This window comes from Marasmius oreades, chromosome 1, assembly GCF_018924745.1.
Source record: "Marasmius oreades isolate 03SP1 chromosome 1, whole genome shotgun sequence".
NCBI lineage: Eukaryota > Fungi > Basidiomycota > Agaricomycetes > Agaricales > Marasmiaceae > Marasmius > Marasmius oreades.
Window position 1 is genome coordinate 4,381,563 of NC_057323.1, and position 16,504 is coordinate 4,398,066.

General features: G+C 48.0%; 6 protein-coding genes across 6 annotated transcripts; 5 read left to right on the plus strand and 1 right to left on the minus strand.

Annotated features, from left to right (window-relative positions):
* The first annotated feature begins 61 nt into the window (after positions 1 to 61).
* Positions 62 to 2,750, plus strand: E1B28_001598 (uncharacterized protein). Its single transcript, XM_043147546.1, has 13 exons — positions 62 to 769; positions 827 to 994; positions 1,050 to 1,101; positions 1,149 to 1,196; positions 1,250 to 1,562; positions 1,615 to 1,764; positions 1,822 to 1,868; positions 1,929 to 2,053; positions 2,107 to 2,162; positions 2,221 to 2,263; positions 2,323 to 2,378; positions 2,431 to 2,536; positions 2,594 to 2,750. The coding sequence occupies exons 1-13, from the start codon at positions 318 to 320 to the stop codon at positions 2,691 to 2,693; spliced, it is 1,716 nt and encodes a 571-aa protein (XP_043016256.1). The 5' UTR covers positions 62 to 317; the 3' UTR covers positions 2,694 to 2,750.
* Positions 2,751 to 3,026: 276 nt separating this feature from the next.
* Positions 3,027 to 8,620, plus strand: E1B28_001599 (uncharacterized protein). Its single transcript, XM_043147547.1, has 24 exons — positions 3,027 to 3,219; positions 3,272 to 3,369; positions 3,422 to 3,575; positions 3,629 to 3,693; positions 3,754 to 3,765; positions 3,816 to 4,494; positions 4,547 to 5,392; positions 5,445 to 5,618; positions 5,667 to 5,825; positions 5,873 to 6,164; positions 6,218 to 6,238; positions 6,295 to 6,661; positions 6,716 to 6,871; positions 6,924 to 6,965; positions 7,020 to 7,259; positions 7,311 to 7,362; positions 7,416 to 7,567; positions 7,628 to 7,657; positions 7,707 to 7,821; positions 7,870 to 7,944; positions 7,993 to 8,063; positions 8,115 to 8,245; positions 8,297 to 8,372; positions 8,420 to 8,620. Exons 1-24 carry the CDS (start codon positions 3,126 to 3,128, stop codon positions 8,588 to 8,590), a joined length of 4,272 nt encoding a protein of 1,423 aa, XP_043016257.1. The 5' UTR covers positions 3,027 to 3,125; the 3' UTR covers positions 8,591 to 8,620.
* A 94-nt stretch (positions 8,621 to 8,714) lies between these two features.
* Positions 8,715 to 9,914, minus strand: E1B28_001600 (uncharacterized protein; the record flags this gene model as incomplete). Its single annotated transcript, XM_043147548.1, has 5 exons — positions 8,715 to 9,256; positions 9,304 to 9,345; positions 9,403 to 9,487; positions 9,538 to 9,596; positions 9,653 to 9,914. The coding sequence occupies 5 exons, from the start codon at positions 9,912 to 9,914 to the stop codon at positions 8,715 to 8,717; spliced, it is 990 nt and encodes a 329-aa protein (XP_043016258.1).
* A 759-nt stretch (positions 9,915 to 10,673) lies between these two features.
* Positions 10,674 to 11,131, plus strand: E1B28_001601 (uncharacterized protein; the record flags this gene model as incomplete). The annotated part of the gene is made up of 3 exons (XM_043147549.1): positions 10,674 to 10,678; positions 10,747 to 11,025; positions 11,086 to 11,131. The coding sequence occupies 3 exons, from the start codon at positions 10,674 to 10,676 to the stop codon at positions 11,129 to 11,131; spliced, it is 330 nt and encodes a 109-aa protein (XP_043016259.1).
* A 651-nt stretch (positions 11,132 to 11,782) lies between these two features.
* E1B28_001602 (uncharacterized protein) lies at positions 11,783 to 12,215 on the plus strand (the record flags this gene model as incomplete). Its single annotated transcript, XM_043147550.1, has 4 exons — positions 11,783 to 11,822; positions 11,882 to 11,976; positions 12,040 to 12,095; positions 12,152 to 12,215. 4 exons carry the CDS (start codon positions 11,783 to 11,785, stop codon positions 12,213 to 12,215), a joined length of 255 nt encoding a protein of 84 aa, XP_043016260.1.
* Positions 12,216 to 13,009: 794 nt separating this feature from the next.
* On the plus strand, positions 13,010 to 15,958 carry E1B28_001603 (uncharacterized protein; the record flags this gene model as incomplete). The annotated part of the gene is made up of 2 exons (XM_043147551.1): positions 13,010 to 14,194; positions 14,246 to 15,958. The coding sequence occupies 2 exons, from the start codon at positions 13,010 to 13,012 to the stop codon at positions 15,956 to 15,958; spliced, it is 2,898 nt and encodes a 965-aa protein (XP_043016261.1).
* Between the last annotated feature and the right edge of the window lie 546 nt (positions 15,959 to 16,504).

Sequence of the window (16,504 nt, forward strand, 5' to 3'; positions counted from 1 at the left end):
AATTCATGAGTCAGTCAGGTCATTGAGATTGACTCTTTAGACTTTCTATTCTTCGCGCGCATGACAGGTTTTCCCGTTTATTCCCACGCTTGAGTTATTCCTCTAATCTTCCTCCATTGTAAGATTTTGTTCTTGACGCAGAAAAGGCCTTTCACTTGCAAGCAACTCTCGTGTGTGGTCTACTCCGAATTTCTTAGTAAACCATCCGTGTCGGCATTTACAGTCATTCTCTTTTCGGCTTCCGGGGACCACTAATACCGGTTGGAAGTTCAGGTTGACGAACGACAGCGAAGCTTACCAGTTCTGTGCTATTGAAGATGCTTTCTGCTCGTCTGACCCTCAGGCGGGCACCTATCCATCGTTTTAACCGCGTAATGTCCTCATCAACTGCAGGAGTAGCTGCTCTTCCTCTACAACAGACTTCCATAGAAGTAGAAGAAGCCCAGTTTCAAGAGAGAATTTCGGAAGTGAACACGTTCTTCTCGCAACCCCGGTTCAAGTCCACTAAGCGGACGTACTCCGCCTCGGACATCGCGTCGAAGCAAGGATCATTACCTGTTCTTCCCCTCCCCTCCAATCTGCTTGCCGACAAACTTCATGCAATCCTTTCTAAGGCTGCTGATGCCGGAAAGCCCGTTCTTACGATGGGAGCTATCGACCCAGTCCAGATGACCCAAATGGCTCGTCATCAAGAAATTGTTTACGTTTCGGGATGGGCGTGTTCGAGTGTGCTTACGACGGGAAATAACGACGTTGGTCCGGATTTCGGGTACGTTTCTCGACCTTGTTCGGTGACCGCAAGCGGTAACCTGTCTGAATCCTTCAGTGATTACCCTTACACTACCGTACCCAACCAAGTTCATCGAATATTCCGCGCACAGCAGCTCCATGACAAGAAACATTACGATGAACGCATCTCAGCTACCCCCGAGCAGCGGAAGAAGATGGAATACGTAGATTATCTCAGACCTATCATCGCCGACGCTGATACTGGGTACACTTTCCTGGTTCTTCTGGATACCAACTTGAACTTATATATCTATTCACAGACACGGTGGACTATCAGCAGTGATGAAATTAACTAAACTTTTCGCTGAATCTGTGAGGACTCTACATCTGTTTCGAACTTTAATTGACCTGATTTTCAGGGTGCAGCAGGGATTCACTTCGAGGACCAATTACACGGTGGCAAAAAGGTACGGTACTCAAATAACCTGTCCTTCTCGATCAATCAACCTCAGCCTAGTAGTGCGGGCACCTAGCGGGAAAGGTTCTCGTTCCGTCATCCACCCACACTTCGCGTCTCATATCGGCCCGCTTCCAACTAGACTTGATGAAATCTACTGTGCTCATTATCGCAAGGACGGACGCAGAATCTGGCAAGCTGATATCGTCCACGGTTGATGTGGATGACCATGAGTTCCTCATGGGCACGACCGTTCCTGGAAAACCCTTGGCAGAGTTGATTGCGGAAGCCGAGATAAAAGGAGCTTCAGGAGAAGAAATCAACCGAATTGAGAAGGTGTGGACAGAAGAGCATCATTTAGTAACCTTCGGCCAAGGTACGCTTTAATGTCGTGTAAAGCTTCTAGAATATCTAACCTTTCATCATAGCCGTGGAAGCTGCAATCAAGGAATCTACCATCAGAGACAAGGAAAGCGCTTACAAAGCATTTGTGGCTGCGACGACCGGAAAGTCCATCGCAGACGCGAGAGAGGTTGTGAAGGATATCTTGGGAGCATCGGTATTTTGGGACTGCGAAAGTAAGTCGGGTATGCAAGCTTCGTCAAGTCGTTAGAATGTTCAACCTCATCTTTCAGCGCCTCGCACGCGAGAAGGGTACTATCATATGACTGGTGGTCTCGCTGTGAATTCTATGATTGTTCTCTTCCGCTGTTATTGCGAGCTGACTTTAGACTTGTCCAAGCCTGCAATTAAGAGGGCTACAATATTCGCTCCATACGCCGACCTGATCTGGCTGGAAACAAAAACACCGAATATCGAAGAAGCTAGATACTTTGCTAGAAAGATTCGGGAAAAACATCCTGGCACGTGGGTGTGGGTTTATCGTCTGCGAATAGCAGTTACTGACCTTGGGATATTAGATGGTTCGTTTATAATTTGAGCCCTAGTTTCAATTGGTCAGCGCATGGGTTCTCCGGTGCGTTTGAGCAACTCATATTCATATTTTCTCATTGATGTATTCGTTCAACGGCTAGAAACTGACCTCAAGAACTTCTGTTGGGAGTTGGGCAAAGAGGGGTGAGTTGATAGCACAATCTCTCTGAAGATGCTGTAATTCATTCATCTTTACTGTCCAGTTTCGTCCTGCAGTTGATCTCCTTAGCCGGATTACACAGCAATGCCACAGCAACAGGTTAGTGAACTTGGGGCAGCATTATACATACGACGGACTGAAATACGTTCAGCCGAGCTTGCTGCTCGTTACAAGGAAGATGGTATGCTCGCCTATGTCCAACTCGTGCAGCAAAAGGAAAAGGAAATCGGCTGTGATGTTTTGACGCATCAGAAATGGTTTGGATGCCATCGCTTTACTTGATTATGGTTGATAACTGAACTCCACTGTTGTAGGAGCGGCGCAAATTATATTGACAAGATATTGCAAAGTGTGTCCTCTGGCTCGTCGAGCACCTCTGCCGTCGGAAAGGATTCTACCGAAACCTCATTTTAGTCTTCCCACTGTATGTATCTTCACCAAGTCAGGAAAGAATATATTACTCTAAGTGAATGAAAACTACGGGGCCCTACACCTCCGATGTTATTTTCGTTCCCAGCCGCATTCGCACTGCAGGGACGGAGACCCACTTCGTGGCTTCGTGTATTCAAAGAACCGTCAGCTGATGTGGGCACGAGTCTGAACAAGTTCGGTTCACCGTAATCTGTTGCAGGGAAGTGGATTGTATCGCGTCGTTAGATCGTTATCGTGTCGGGTGTTGTAGATTACTAGCGGGAAGTCCGGGCCGCCATTTGTGATGACTTCATATTGCCCACGTTCGAGGACAACCTTTTAATCTCTTCCATTGAATCCATTCTACCCAGACGGAGAATAAGATCCACATACGACAGCTTCTGCCCTTTCAGCAATTTATTTTGCTCGAGTACAATGGACGGAGCACAAATTCTGCTTGAGAATGCGAGAACCAGCACCGACCGTCATCCACTAGTCTCCCTGTTGTCTGCGTGTTTTTGGGTCATTCGTACGTTTTTAGTTCCTTCGTATCGTCAAACACGAATTGAAAACAATTTCAGTCTGGCTGCTCTCGTGGGCCAAAGCTTTGGTCACTTTCACGACGATATCCATCCCTCGATCCATATATTCGGTGTTATCCTACTCGATGACTCTAACGGTGTGCTGAATCCTGTGTTTCGGAGAGCGTTACTGACTGAAGTTTGCCTTAGCTCAATTTCTGGTCATTCGCTATCATCTTTGCTCTTTCCGCCGTCGCTTTGAACTATTGGATTCGATTTGGTTACCTTAATGATTACGCTCACTTGAAGGAACCGCCGTTACCCAAACCTGACGCTAAGGAGCTTCACCCTGATGTTAATACAGGTGTGTGTGTGATTTTTCTACTCTTTAGTGGTTTCGCTCACTTTGCCATGTAGATCCACCTCCCTCATTTCATAATTATTTAGACGACTTCTTACAAGCAGTTCGGGTTTTCGGATTCGTGAGTCTAAAAGATTGATCTCCCTTTCTCGCTTATTGATAGAACCCTTCTGATGCACAGCTGGAGAAACCGGTACGCGCACGATAAACCTACAATTGTTCGTCTTCTGATCGATTGCGCAGGTCTTCCACGAACTAGCACGACACTTGCAGACCCGTCGGTTAATTGCCGGCGATTCCATCTCGCTTGGCCAGGACAAGAGTTTCTATTGCGTTATCGATGGGACGGTGCAAGTTTACGCTCAGACAGGTAAACCAGCCGACGAAAAACACGGTGCTTGGGACAACGAGGATATGAATGGTTTCCAATTACTGAATGAGGTCGGCAGTGGGGGCACACTATCCAGCTTGTTCACCATACTCAGTTTGTTCACCGAAGATGTGAAAATGAGCTGGCAGGATGGGCCAGTCGAATCTTCACCGTACGCTTCTGGGATAGAGTCACCCTTTCTAGCGCGTAATCGCGCTAACTCTGATGTTTCTCAACTCGAACTGGAGCAACAACAGACACCGAATCTGAGTCGTCGTCGGGGTTCATCAGGCTCATCTATAGCTTCTACGGTTCATGCCACAACCCTGAAGAATTTCAACGTCACTCCTAGTGCTCGAAGCGGTATATCCCCACCGCTTTTGGAAGAGGACCTAGTTCCTGAATCTCCTCGACCGCAATCCGAATATGAACAGAGACATAACGATCTAGTGGCTCGCGCGAGCGAAGACACAACTTTAGCTGTGATACCAGCCGAAGCCTTCCGACGACTCACAAAAAAATATCCCAAGGCCACCGGCCACATCGTGCAGGGTATTCCCATGAATTCTTAGTGTCTCTTCACAGCCTAATATTTCTTCCCTAGTTATTCTCACCAGGTTTTCTCGAGTGACTTTCAATGCCGCTCATAAATACTTGGGGTTGACCTCGGAGGTCCTTCGCACGGAAAAGGCTATTAACGATATTGCCAATTATCCTCTACCGCCATCCTTCTATGAAGGAGGCGGATTGCAATATTTAAGGCAACGATTTGAAAGCAAAGATTCAGAGAGTGCTTCCGGCGAGACCGATTATTTTTCCTCGCCTAGATCGATACCAAGATCTCCAGAAAAGAGAGGCAAAACACCCAGTACTGCCCGCCCAGCACATTCAATCAGCTCGGGTTCCTCTGGCACGGCTTTCTCCGCACCCTTTACATTTCACGTAGCTCGTCATACCGCACAAGCTGGCGATCTTCTTAGCAGCACATACAACACAGAAGAAGGAGGGTACAACCGGGGTCCTCTCACTCGCTCCTATAGCATCCTGAACACACCACGGGTCTCCCATAGTGCTATAGACCACCATCGAAGAGCTGCAAGTGGCAATTCGTCTCTGGAGGATTTTGATCTTCGGGAAGAAGTCATGTCCTGCATTGCGAAGTCGATTGGGCTCCTGCAGCCACCTCTTAGTGGGAGTGACTCGATTGAAGCTTCGCCTCCCTTTCCTCCTACCAATCCACGTCGATCTCCTGCGTCGGGTCCCCAGATGTTTAAATCTCCTTTCAGTTCTCTTTCGTTATTAGATCTTGCAGATGATTCCTCCAGTGCTACGGGGGGCTCATCCACGATAGCTACTTCGGATGGATATATGAGCGGCTTGGATAATGAAGTGGAGATGCTGTATTTTCCTGCTGGTTCCATGCTGGCAAAGGCCGGAGAACACAACACAGGTAATTGTGTTTTGGTTCTGTCCTTCATAACGATTCACAAAGTCATACCTAGGCCTCTTTTACGTCATCGAGGGTTTCTTGGATATCCTTCTTCCAGACAGCTCGGATCATTCGGCATCTAAACCCACACCAGCCAGCGTGAGGACGCCCTTTACAGAGCCCCAACAGAGGGACAACAGAAAACATCTCTTCACTGTGAAGCCAGGTGGCATCGCTGGATACCTTGGTATGCCTTTAAATCCGTTTCCATCTCTTTTAACTCATCCGTGGGCAGCTTCACTGTGTCATACCCCTTCATATGTGGATATCCGAGCGAAAACAGATGTTTACGTCGGTTTCCTTCCGTCTCACTCCCTGGAAAGGATCCTTGAAAAGAGACCTATTGTATTGTTGACGCTCGCGAAGCGCTTGATCTCTCTCTTGTCGCCCTTAGGTAAGGTTCAAGCCTTTGACGCCCGATAGATGATTTGATTCCCCTAGTGCTACACATCGATGCCTCGCTCGACTGGATGCAAGTCAATGCAGGTCAAGTACTTTGGCGGCCAAACGACACGAGCGATAGTTTCTATATCGTCATTAATGGCCGCTTGCGTGTCATCACTGATAATAAGGAGGACGATGTTATCAAAGTCGTCGGAGAGTATGGTCAAGGCGATACGGTAGGAGAACTGGATGTCATTACAAGTTCATTACGAAGGAACACTGCACACGCTATTCGTGATACAGAGTTGATTAGAATGCCTCAAACACTCTTTAATGCTATATCTGCTCGGTATGTCTCCTTATCGCATACAGGGGCCGTGGTTTACCCTGATCTACCTTCAGGAATCCTCAGACAACTGCTCAGTATGGATCCTTTTCTACCCTACGTTGCAAAGTTGTCATTTATTCAACGTCATCAGATTACTCCGCATGATTGCCTCAAGGGTTAGGGATGAGGTCGACGCTTCCTCTCATGCACAGCTGCGTCTGTCAGAACAACGTAACAACTATAACCTGAAGACCGTGGCAATACTTCCCGTTAATCGAAACGTGCCTGTCGAAGTATTCGCGAAGAAATTGCAGACAGCGTTGGAGGGCATCGGGGCGAGTACTGCGTTTCTTACCCAGGGTTCAATGTCAAGTCACTTAGGACGACACGCCTTCACAAGGATGGGTAAATTGAAAGCAGCAGGTTGGCTCGCTGACCAGGAACAAAGATATCGGACCGTTCTATATGTGGTAGATTCAGCAGTCAACAGCAATTGGACTCAGACTTGCATCCGCCAGGTAATCTATATCCCGTGTTCTCTTCGTTGCCTCCTTATTCAGGACACATGCCAGGCTGATTGTGTTATGGTCGTCGGAATGGGCGATGATCCGTCATTGGGTGAATACGAACGCCTCCTATTGTCTATGAAGACTACTGCGCGCAAAGAATTGGTTCTTCTCCACTCAGATCGTTCTGTTGTCCCAGGATCGACTCGAGAATGGCTAAGGGTAAATTCACAACTAAATCTTTCTTGTTCTTTCCGATTAAAGTTTACCTCAGAATCGTCCATGGATTCATCAACATATTCACGTCGAACTTCCGGTGGGTAGCTCTTTCTTTCTGTACTATGTTTATGCCCACAATTGTTTGACACAGGGACTAAGCTTACCGATCCCTAAAATTATCCTGCCCAAGGAGCCCGACCCTATGTCAAGATTGAGGAACTTGAAAGACAAGGTACAACACGAGATTCAAAAGTATCGCAAAGGCTCGCACGACCCTCGGCCTCAACGCATGCCTCATGTAAACGACTTTTCGCGTTTGGCTCGAAGGCTATGCGGCAAATCCATCGGTTTGGTTCTTGGAGGAGGAGGAGCCCGTGGGATAGCTCACCTTGTGAGTGACATTTAAATCTTCCATTTGAATGCTCCCGTTGACTATTTTTAGGGGCTCATCAGAGCATTGGAAGAGTATGGCATACCGATTGATCACATTGGAGGTCAATGACAATTTGTGTGTTTTCTGACCACGCTAGCTCACAATGATCTTCAGGGACAAGCATTGGATCTTTACTTGGAGGCCTTTATGCTCGTGAGGGTGATATCCTGTCGAGCTCGGCACGGGCCAAACAATTCAGCGAAAGGATGGGCAATTTTTGGAGAATCCTTTCGGATGTGACCTACCCTATTGTCGCATATACTACGGTAGGTTGAAAACGCCTTGAGCCGAGTAAAAGGCTTAACCCTTGTGTTCCATTTTTGTAGGGTCATGAGTTCAACAGGTCCATTTACAAGGTGAGCCTTCCCGACTGGCTGCTTTGACAGAATTCTGAACGAACTCGAGGCGTTTTACGATCTTCACATCGAGGACATGTGGTTGCCTTTCTACTGTAATACAACGAATATCAACACATCCCGAATGGATATCCATGACACTGGATACGCCTGGAGATTCATTCGTGAGTCGGATCTAGCAAAGAAATGAATTGGTACTGACAAATTAGCAGGTGCTTCAATGACGCTTGTCGGTCTCCTCCCGCCCATCTGTCATAATGGGAACATGTTAGTAGACGGGGGATACGGTCAGCTCATTTCGACCTCTCGCTTGTAATGATCTTAATCTCTTCTAGTCGACAACTTGCCTGTTTCAACCATGTTTTCCATGGGAGCCAGTGCCGTATTTGCATGCGATGTAGGATCAGTGAGTCGTTCAGACTTTGCGGGGTCGAAATCACCAACCCACTCATTACAGAATGTCGATAACTCACCGCGAAATTTTGGGGATACAGTCTCCGGCTGGTGGCTGTTCGTTAACAGATGGAATCCTTTTTCGAACGCACGGAACGTACCTGCCATCACTGAGATACAGAGTCGGCTAGCATAGTGCGTATCCGTGCCTTCATCTTGCCCCTGCTAATGACATCACTGGGATAGCGTCTCGAGTGTCACAACCCTTGAGGACGCCAAGGTGACTCCGGGGTGCCTCTATATTCAGATGCCTGTGCAGGACGTGAGTGGTTGTGCTATTATGTTCGACGTCATTTAAAACCAGTTCAGTATGGAACATTACAATTCAATAAGTTCGAGGAAATTCGGAAGGTCGGGTACGACGCCGCAGTCAAGATATTAGACAAATGGGCGGATGAAGGTGTCTTACCATCAGCAGCTATCAAAGGTACCCCCGGCAGTAGCACGAAAGGGCGTTCTGCTCGTCGTAATTCAATTTAGAATAATCATAGAATCATTGAAAAGGCACTTGGTCGTTCGTTCACATAGATGTGTATTAGCTAGTGTACAATTGCAGGGATTCCGGATATAATCATATAATGCGATAGAGGAAATAGGTCGAAGGCTAGGATTTCTGGGAGTAAATGGTGCGTCCCGTATTTTGGTTTTCTCCACTGAGAGAAATGCTGTTTGTAGCTGTGATGAATCCGCTCGCGGGACCGGCCAGCTGTGCAGGAGGGTGTCGTGGTGAATCCTTTTCCTCGGAGGAACGGAGTTGTGAGCTGTGTGCTGTATTGCTATCTGTGGAGGGAACAGGAATCGGCGTGGGGCGAGTTGTTTGAAATGTAATGGGTTCAGACCAGTGCGTCCATGGTCGAGCGTCAAGGACAGCAGGTGTCCCGTGTGCAGGTCCATTGGGTGCAGGAGGTTGTGCTGTTGTATGAACAAACCCATTCGTTTTCTCCTTTCCATTCGCACGAGGCTTTGGTTTGGATTTAGGTGATGTGGATGTTTCAGCATGGTTGTGATTGGGAGGGTGGTGATTTTGCTGAGGTCGTGGAAGAGCAGTGGTGGTAGTCGAAGATTCATCTTCACTAAACATGGAACGAATTCGTTCCTGGCGCAATTCTAGAGCTTCAGCAAGCGGTATAGGGGAGGGGATCATGTCTGGAACGGGTGAGTACACCAACTGGCATGAAACAAGGGTAACGTACCAGTAAGGAACATGAATTCTTGGTATTGCCGGGTAGTATTTGCTGTCGAATAGGTCCGTTCGATTCAGATGTGGCCTGTAAAAGTTCTTCATCACGTACCCAAATCTTGATACGTGACAGTATTTCTGACCTCCGAGTTGGCCTGTCGGTGCCCACCTTGAGCTAATCGTTTGATGAATTCTTCCTTGAGCGTAGATGAGCTGAGCAAGTTCGACAAGATAGGGTTTAACCCACTGTAGCAGCTGAAACAATGAAGAGACCTTCTTTAGATAGCGCAAGGCTGCCAGTTACACCTACATGCATCATTTTAGAATTTCCAACTCTAGACACCTCAAAAAGAGAAACATACCATCGGCGTGCAGTATGTTTTCTATCCGCACGGCTGGTAGTAAGGGCTGTCCCGGGTGTCGTCTTCCTTCACCAGGATGGCAATGGTCTTCAGCAGACTCGTCTTCCCCATCTGATTCGTCCGATTCTAGCTGGTCGACTTGATCATCGTCATCTGAAATAACCTCGTCATCTTCTGCCTCGTCTGACCTCGAGTCTCCGTTAGAGGAGGGTATTTGTAATTCTGTCTGTATTAGAGGTGGTGTTGGTCTAAAGGCAGCCATGTTGGAGACTGAGACTCGCGTAGTCCCAGTGAATGAGAACAATCCTGATCACGAGACGCGTCGCCGTGGCTTAGTGTGCCGCGCACTGGAGTTTGCTCTGTCCGAATAGGTCCGAATCCAGAATCTATGTATGTATGAACGAAATTACCACTAGCCAGCGCAATTACTGACTCTCGTTCCCCCCAGCGTAGTGCATGCAAATCGACTCCTCTGAGTGGAAATCCACCGTGGAAAATACATTCAGAAGATTTCCTGTCGCCAACACTTTCCCCTTGCCTGAATACGTCAGAGTGGCACACTTTGGAGGCTTAAGATAATTTCAGTGTCGTTGAATGCGCGAACAGTGGGATCAAAGCTGAGGATTCTCCACCCAACATGTACCGGACTATGCACCACAAACAGGTGAGCTGTGAGTAAAAGTCTCATCCGACCGTTGATAAACTCACCGCGGACTTTTACATAAAGCCATGTTCTGCCCTGCCCAGAACAGGTTATATTGCGCCTCGAACTGCTGTAATTGCTTTACTCTCCTCATCGTAACTCGATGAATTGAATCTTCAACCCGTTCACGGCTGGCACTGAGCTCCCCATGACTTTCCCATTCCCATGGCTTTGTCGCTCAGGTGTTTTCTCCATCGGTCCCGTCCAGGCGTTCCCCTCATCAGATGCAATCCCGTACAACAATGACCTGAATCTTTTCTATTGCTGGAATGTGTTGTCCGTTGATTGCAATTCAGTATCTATTCACAATCATATGGTATGAGGCAAGTATCCAAATTTGCACTTTGGGTGCCTTGCAACGACGAACAACGCGTTGAAGGCCTGCATCAAGCTGTCTTTCTGACCTTATCCACATGGCGATTGGCCTCCACCTCCCTCACCGAATGAAAAGTGACCCAAGTAGGGGAAGCTCGCACACGACATCTGCCATTTTTATCGACAGTGTAACGTTACTCCAACCTCCAGAAGCTTGTTCCGGTGCCATCATTGAACCCGACTCGGAATTGGCCGTAACGGTAGTCTTTGAGTTGGAACAAAAAGCTCTTCCCAGCTCGTGTGGGAACGTATCAGCTTTCAAACCAACATATTTTTCCGGGTCTAGTGAGAACCTGTCGGTAATGTTTCGGTATCCACTCAAGGTTTTCAAGCTGACAGGTAAATCGTGATATAGAATCGCTCAATTTCTTCCAGAAACGGCTCTCTCCGGCACGTCTTGACGTACAGATAAGGTTGCGGTGACGGTGCAAGAGGAAAAGGGTCCTCAAAGAGGTCGGTATGGTTGTCCAGAGTCGTACATTGGTACTCATTTGTCAAGGATACCAGGGAAGGAGCGTTGAATTGGTACCGAGGTGAAAAATGTCCATGTAAAGAGGTCCCAATACGCGATGTCGTGTTGTAATGATGGAACTACCCCAGACACCCGTCCCCCCGAACACACACATGTGTGGCGGATAAAAGTTCCCAGTTCCTAGGAGTTTAGTTGAAGGCGAAGCGAAAGCTGATGACGCCGCCTTTCCCCCTCGTCGTCTGCATTACACGTTCCAGACGTGGGAAACTTTAATAAACGCGCACCCATAAGTGGCAGGGGGACCAAGCAACGAATTCAGAAGTTAAACAAACCACGAACCGCGAACGAAGCAACGTCACGATGTGCACGCGTACCTCGCTAAAATATATAATTCCGGCCCATGGAAAAGCTTCCCCTTTCCGACTTGACCTTCTACCCCCAGCTTCAAGCCCGTTTTCCTCCCCCAACAAGACTTGGTCACGGGTACGTTTTTTTGTTGATTCGCGAGTTCTCGGTGATCCTGGACCACTTTCATCTAGAATCGCGCTTCTGACGTGTTTTTCTGCTCTCACTCATCACAATGCCACCTCGGACATCGAAAGAGACGGGTAGTTCAAAAGGTTTACAAACCAATTCCCCAGCCATATACTGAGAGGAGCTCAACACGACCCTCTTCTAGCTAGTGGATCCAAACAAGACGGCGCGAAGAAGCCAAAGTCGTCCAGCAGTGGTGGCTTGAAGAAGAAGAAATTGACGCCATTCAATAAATTCATTGTAATGTCCTTTCTTATTGTGTTATGACTGTGGCTAGATCTTCTGACATGCCGCGTTCGACAGAAGCAAGAATTGACTCGTTTGAAGGAGGCGGAGCCAGATATCAGTCATCAAGAAAGGTTCGCTGCCCCTGGCCTTGTGTTGACGTATTGGCTTTTTTTAACTCTTATTGAAGGTTCAAACTTGCGACTGCCAATTGGAAAACAGCTCCAGAAAACCCAAGGCGGGAGACCGATTAACTCTTCCCGAAATACAATCTACACCAAAAATTGAACCGTTATGACATGATTCCTCATGACCTTTCCTTCCCCCGAAGTTTTCTCTTTCTTTCTTTCTTGTCTCTGGGCTCGTCTTTGCTATCGATCTTTTGTTTTATTGCGTCCTGGTGGATATCCCCAGGTCCTATACCCATCTTTCTGTCTACGTATTACCCTTCCATCTTGATACCTTCCCGCTCAGCATTTCTGCTCCTCACTGGGAAACTGTGCTCGCGATGTTGGTTATTTTCCCCTTTACATTAATGCTGCCTCTATCCGATTATCGGAATGTCGAAATCACATCCGTTGCTTCCAATCTTAACACCACTTCGAACTCGGGATGACACGCTGCAGAGACCAGCTCATTGGACCCTGTTGTTCGTTTGGTATTCTTTTGGATCGTGATTCGGCCGTGGTGGATAAGGTGCTGGATATGGTGAGCTGAGTGAACGCTCCGGCGAAGGACTTTGTACGGATTTCCGTAATACTTGAAGGATGCTTTCCGTATTCCGTGTATCTCTCCTGCACTAGTTAGAGCCTAGCCGACGAACTTGGACCAGTGGACGTCCCCTATCTTTGCCCTACACGCCCAGAATGGAAACCTGCTTAGTAATAAAGTTGTCCATACTGATGACACGCTCCACTGGGTTGCCTCAGGCCGAGCTCTGTAGGATATTCAATTCTTATCGACAGTCGAATCATTTCATTTCATTCTCATCTTCATCTTCTAGTGAGCTGCTCTTCCTATCTCGCATGGTTACAAGCATTCTTCCACCATGAGTTCAACGCATGCTATCGATGACGATCCTCTCCTGTTTTTCGACGCTTTTGAGTCTGCGAGCGATTTTGGATCTCTTTCCTCCTCGATGCCCACGGAGGTTGGTGAATCTAGTATCGATATGGAGAAGGGGAAAGGAAAGGCAGGATCGAGTCCTGTTCCAATAACGGTGCGCTCCAGCGCTCTCGATGATCACGGTCTCTCGATGTCCCCTTCTTGGTCGATTTCCTCTAGCTATCATGAACCACCCGGAACTCCCATTGCTACGAGTTCATCTCCAACACCATCCTCACTCACTTTCACGTTGGGCTCCTTCACTTCAGTTTGGCAGAACTCGACGCCAGAATCTGACCACAGTTTGTTAGCCGGTTCGAGTCCTGGTCGAAAGGGAAAAGAGAGAGCGAGTCCGGCAGAGGATGAATTAGTCCCAGCGATTACACCGTTGACGTTTCCGCCCATTGTTACCAAGTTTGATCAGGCTCCGGCTTCATCAGGCCTCTCATTATCGTACCCTGTTCCATCCTGTACGTCAGAATCAAATGTGGCCATAACATCCCCACCCCAGGCGACAACTTCAATCACGAAAGCGTCGCCAACACATCCACAATTCTTTCGTCGACGCCCCATAGCTCACCCAAGATCCCGCTCCAATATAACAGTACCTTCCATGACCAAACTCAAGCTGAAACTAGGGTCATCTCCTTCGAACACCCTGACCCGTAAACTCTTGAGCAAGAAGGCTGTGGACCCTTCACGATCTTCATTGGACTCTTATTTGATTTCTGCACCCAAGCTGTTGGAAATTGGTTTAGTCGATTCTGTAACGAACAATGAAGCTTTCCTCGTTGAGGCGACGGGTTATCATGGCCAACTGAGGACTAAAGGACGTTCTTATTCGTCTCCATATCCCGTTTCAATCTTGGACATCATTTCTTCTACCTCACCAGACCTGTTCTTACCTGTTTCGATACCTCTGCCTATCGCGGTGACGAGAAACTCCTTCGACGAGAAGTTGCCGCGAGAGCTGAAATTGAAAGTTTTGGCTTGTCTCGTGGAATTGTACGAACGGGAGTATCAGAGGGTGATCGACGATGGTAATTGGACCGCACTTAAAGCTGCCTCTCCCAAGAATCGATGGGTCGGGAAAGATAGAGCTATCAAGCAACTGGTGAAGTTGAGCCAAGTCAGTGTATACCTTTTTCCAGGTGTAGAGCCTTCCTGAAAATCGCATTAGGTGTCAAAGAGCTGGCAAGCTCTCGTTTTTGACGGTCAACTATGGGCCACGCTAGGTCTGCGTTCTTTCCCCGCTTTTCCGAAGAGCCTTTTGTTGCGCATCGCGAATGCCGGTGGCCAATTCGCCACCATTCTGGATCTCTCAGGACACACTCATCTCAATGCTAGTACTCTGTTAGATATCACGGACAAACTGATTACTATCACACCCACTCTTGACTCAATCCCCAACACATTTACCAGGTTAACAGCCATCAATCTTCGTGGCTGTTGCTCTCTTAGTACGCGCTCGCTACACCACTTACTTGTTCGGTCTCCCGTTCTTGAACGACTCTGCGTTAAAGGCCTTGCGGTGGTAACTAACACTACTTGCGATATCCTTGCCATGTATTGCCCTAAACTCGTCTCTTTGGACGTCAGCCGTTGTTCACATGTAGACGCGGAGGGTGTCAGACGCATGTTGTGCGCTCACGACTGGCCATATCTAAAGGAAATGAATTTGGGAGGTCTCAAGAACATTTCAGACAGGATGATGGCGACGTTGGCGGGGGCCGTGCCCAACCTGGAGGTCCTCGATCTCACTGACGCGAGACAAATGCACAATACAGCGATTGAAAGTTTTGTGCAGGCGGTCGACGACCAACCTTCCATTGAATATTTGACTGATGGCTTCAGGACTCAAAGACGGGTCACGAGGCTCCGTCACCTCTCCTTATCCGGTTGCACCCTCCTCACCGATGGTGCTTGCATGCACTTGGCGGGTGCTGTCCCAGATCTGGAGATATTCGAAATCGGAGGTATCGGAGAAGACTTGAAGGAAGAGGGACTAATCAAGTTGTTGGAGACAACGCCGATGGTGAGGAAGTTGGATTTGGAGGACACATCCGAGATTACAGATGGTTTATTGGCCGTTTTAACGCCTGGCGTCGAGGACCCTGTGCTGCAAGAGAACGACGACGACAGTGGTCGTATTGGGCAACAGAACGGGGCTGTTGTGGAGCCAGGACATGCTCTTGAACATCTTATTCTTTCCTATGCTGCCCGCCTCACTGACGACGCGTTGATCAACCTCATCCGACGGTGCCCTCGTCTAAAGGCCCTTGAGCTAGACAATACCCGAATTGGATCTGATGTGGTCAAGGAGTTTGTCGACGCTAGTCGGAAACGAGGAATTAAGAATGCAGTCATTGTTGCTGTTGACTGCCGGTCGGTGAGAGAAACCATCGTGAGGGATCTAATTAGCGAAACTCGTCCAAGAGCAGGCTGGAGATCGTGGGAGGCAAGGAAACTTAGATTTTTCGATGCCAGAGATTTTGTAACGCGGTCTTCTGCTGATGCCGACAATTCTGACGCTGAGGTTAGGCAGCGGGAGAAAGATAAGGAGAAGGAGGATATCATGAAAACCGCTAATGGTCAGGACGAGATGGACGAGACGCGGGTAGTGTTGAAAACATTTTATTCGTGGCAGAACGTTGATGCTGTGTCGGCTGCTAGGGAGAAACGAAGCAGGAGAAGGAAGGCGAACGCTAGCAATAATTCTGAATTAACAGACTCGGAAACTGAGCTCGCCGGGTCATCGTCGCGACGGAATGGTAGTGGAAGAGGTGGTATGAGATGGTGGTCCCCTAGCGGGAGGAGATCTCGTTCTGGGAGCGGGACAAACTCTCCGAACCACCTTGAAATGAACGGAAACGATGGTTGTACAATAATGTAAGCCATGTATTTATTTGTATCTCGAAGCTGTCCTCGTTGGGTTTTTGTTTTTGTTTTTCCAACTTGTTGTAACCCCTGTACATTTTGTATCATACTTCTCGCGGACTTGTACCTTCACGAACTTGAACGAACCCTACTACATTTCTCTATATGTCTACTATCGAACCTTCTGCTTGTATCTAAACCTACAGAGATACTACATCTATCAACGACAGCACGACAGGCGAAAACGTAGATAAGAGTGCGCGAGGAACTCCACCTAAACTCCACCGGAATTCCTGTGTTGGCTCCACTCAGTGCTGTATGTACTGTATGTGCCCAGTAGTTTCTGGACCAAAGGAACCGTATCGGGTTGGTATCGGGGTGAATCGAAGAACCAGGATCGTTCAAGAATACAAATCATATACAGGCCGGCAGTCGGATACATATGTATAATCGAATTGTGGCTAACCCCCACACTTTATGGCATCACACCAAGATACTCGCAAGGGTTGCGGATTGATTGGCCCCATAAAGGGACAGCCTGTGCGACCCTTCGCAGATGTAA

Coding starts and splice junctions, on each gene's coding strand:
- E1B28_001598 (XM_043147546.1), top strand. CDS start 318: ATGCTTTCTGCTCGTCTGACCCTCAGGCGGGCACCTATCCATCGTTTT. Junction 1,102..1,148: donor CTAAACTTTTCGCTGAATCT/GTGAGGACTCTA, acceptor CCTGATTTTCAG/GGTGCAGCAGGGATTCACTT. Junction 2,264..2,322: donor TGGGAGTTGGGCAAAGAGGG/GTGAGTTGATAG, acceptor TTTACTGTCCAG/TTTCGTCCTGCAGTTGATCT.
- E1B28_001599 (XM_043147547.1), top strand. CDS start 3,126: ATGGACGGAGCACAAATTCTGCTTGAGAATGCGAGAACCAGCACCGAC. Junction 4,495..4,546: donor CACCGGCCACATCGTGCAGG/GTATTCCCATGA, acceptor TTTCTTCCCTAG/TTATTCTCACCAGGTTTTCT. Junction 6,966..7,019: donor ATATTCACGTCGAACTTCCG/GTGGGTAGCTCT, acceptor TGTTTGACACAG/GGACTAAGCTTACCGATCCC.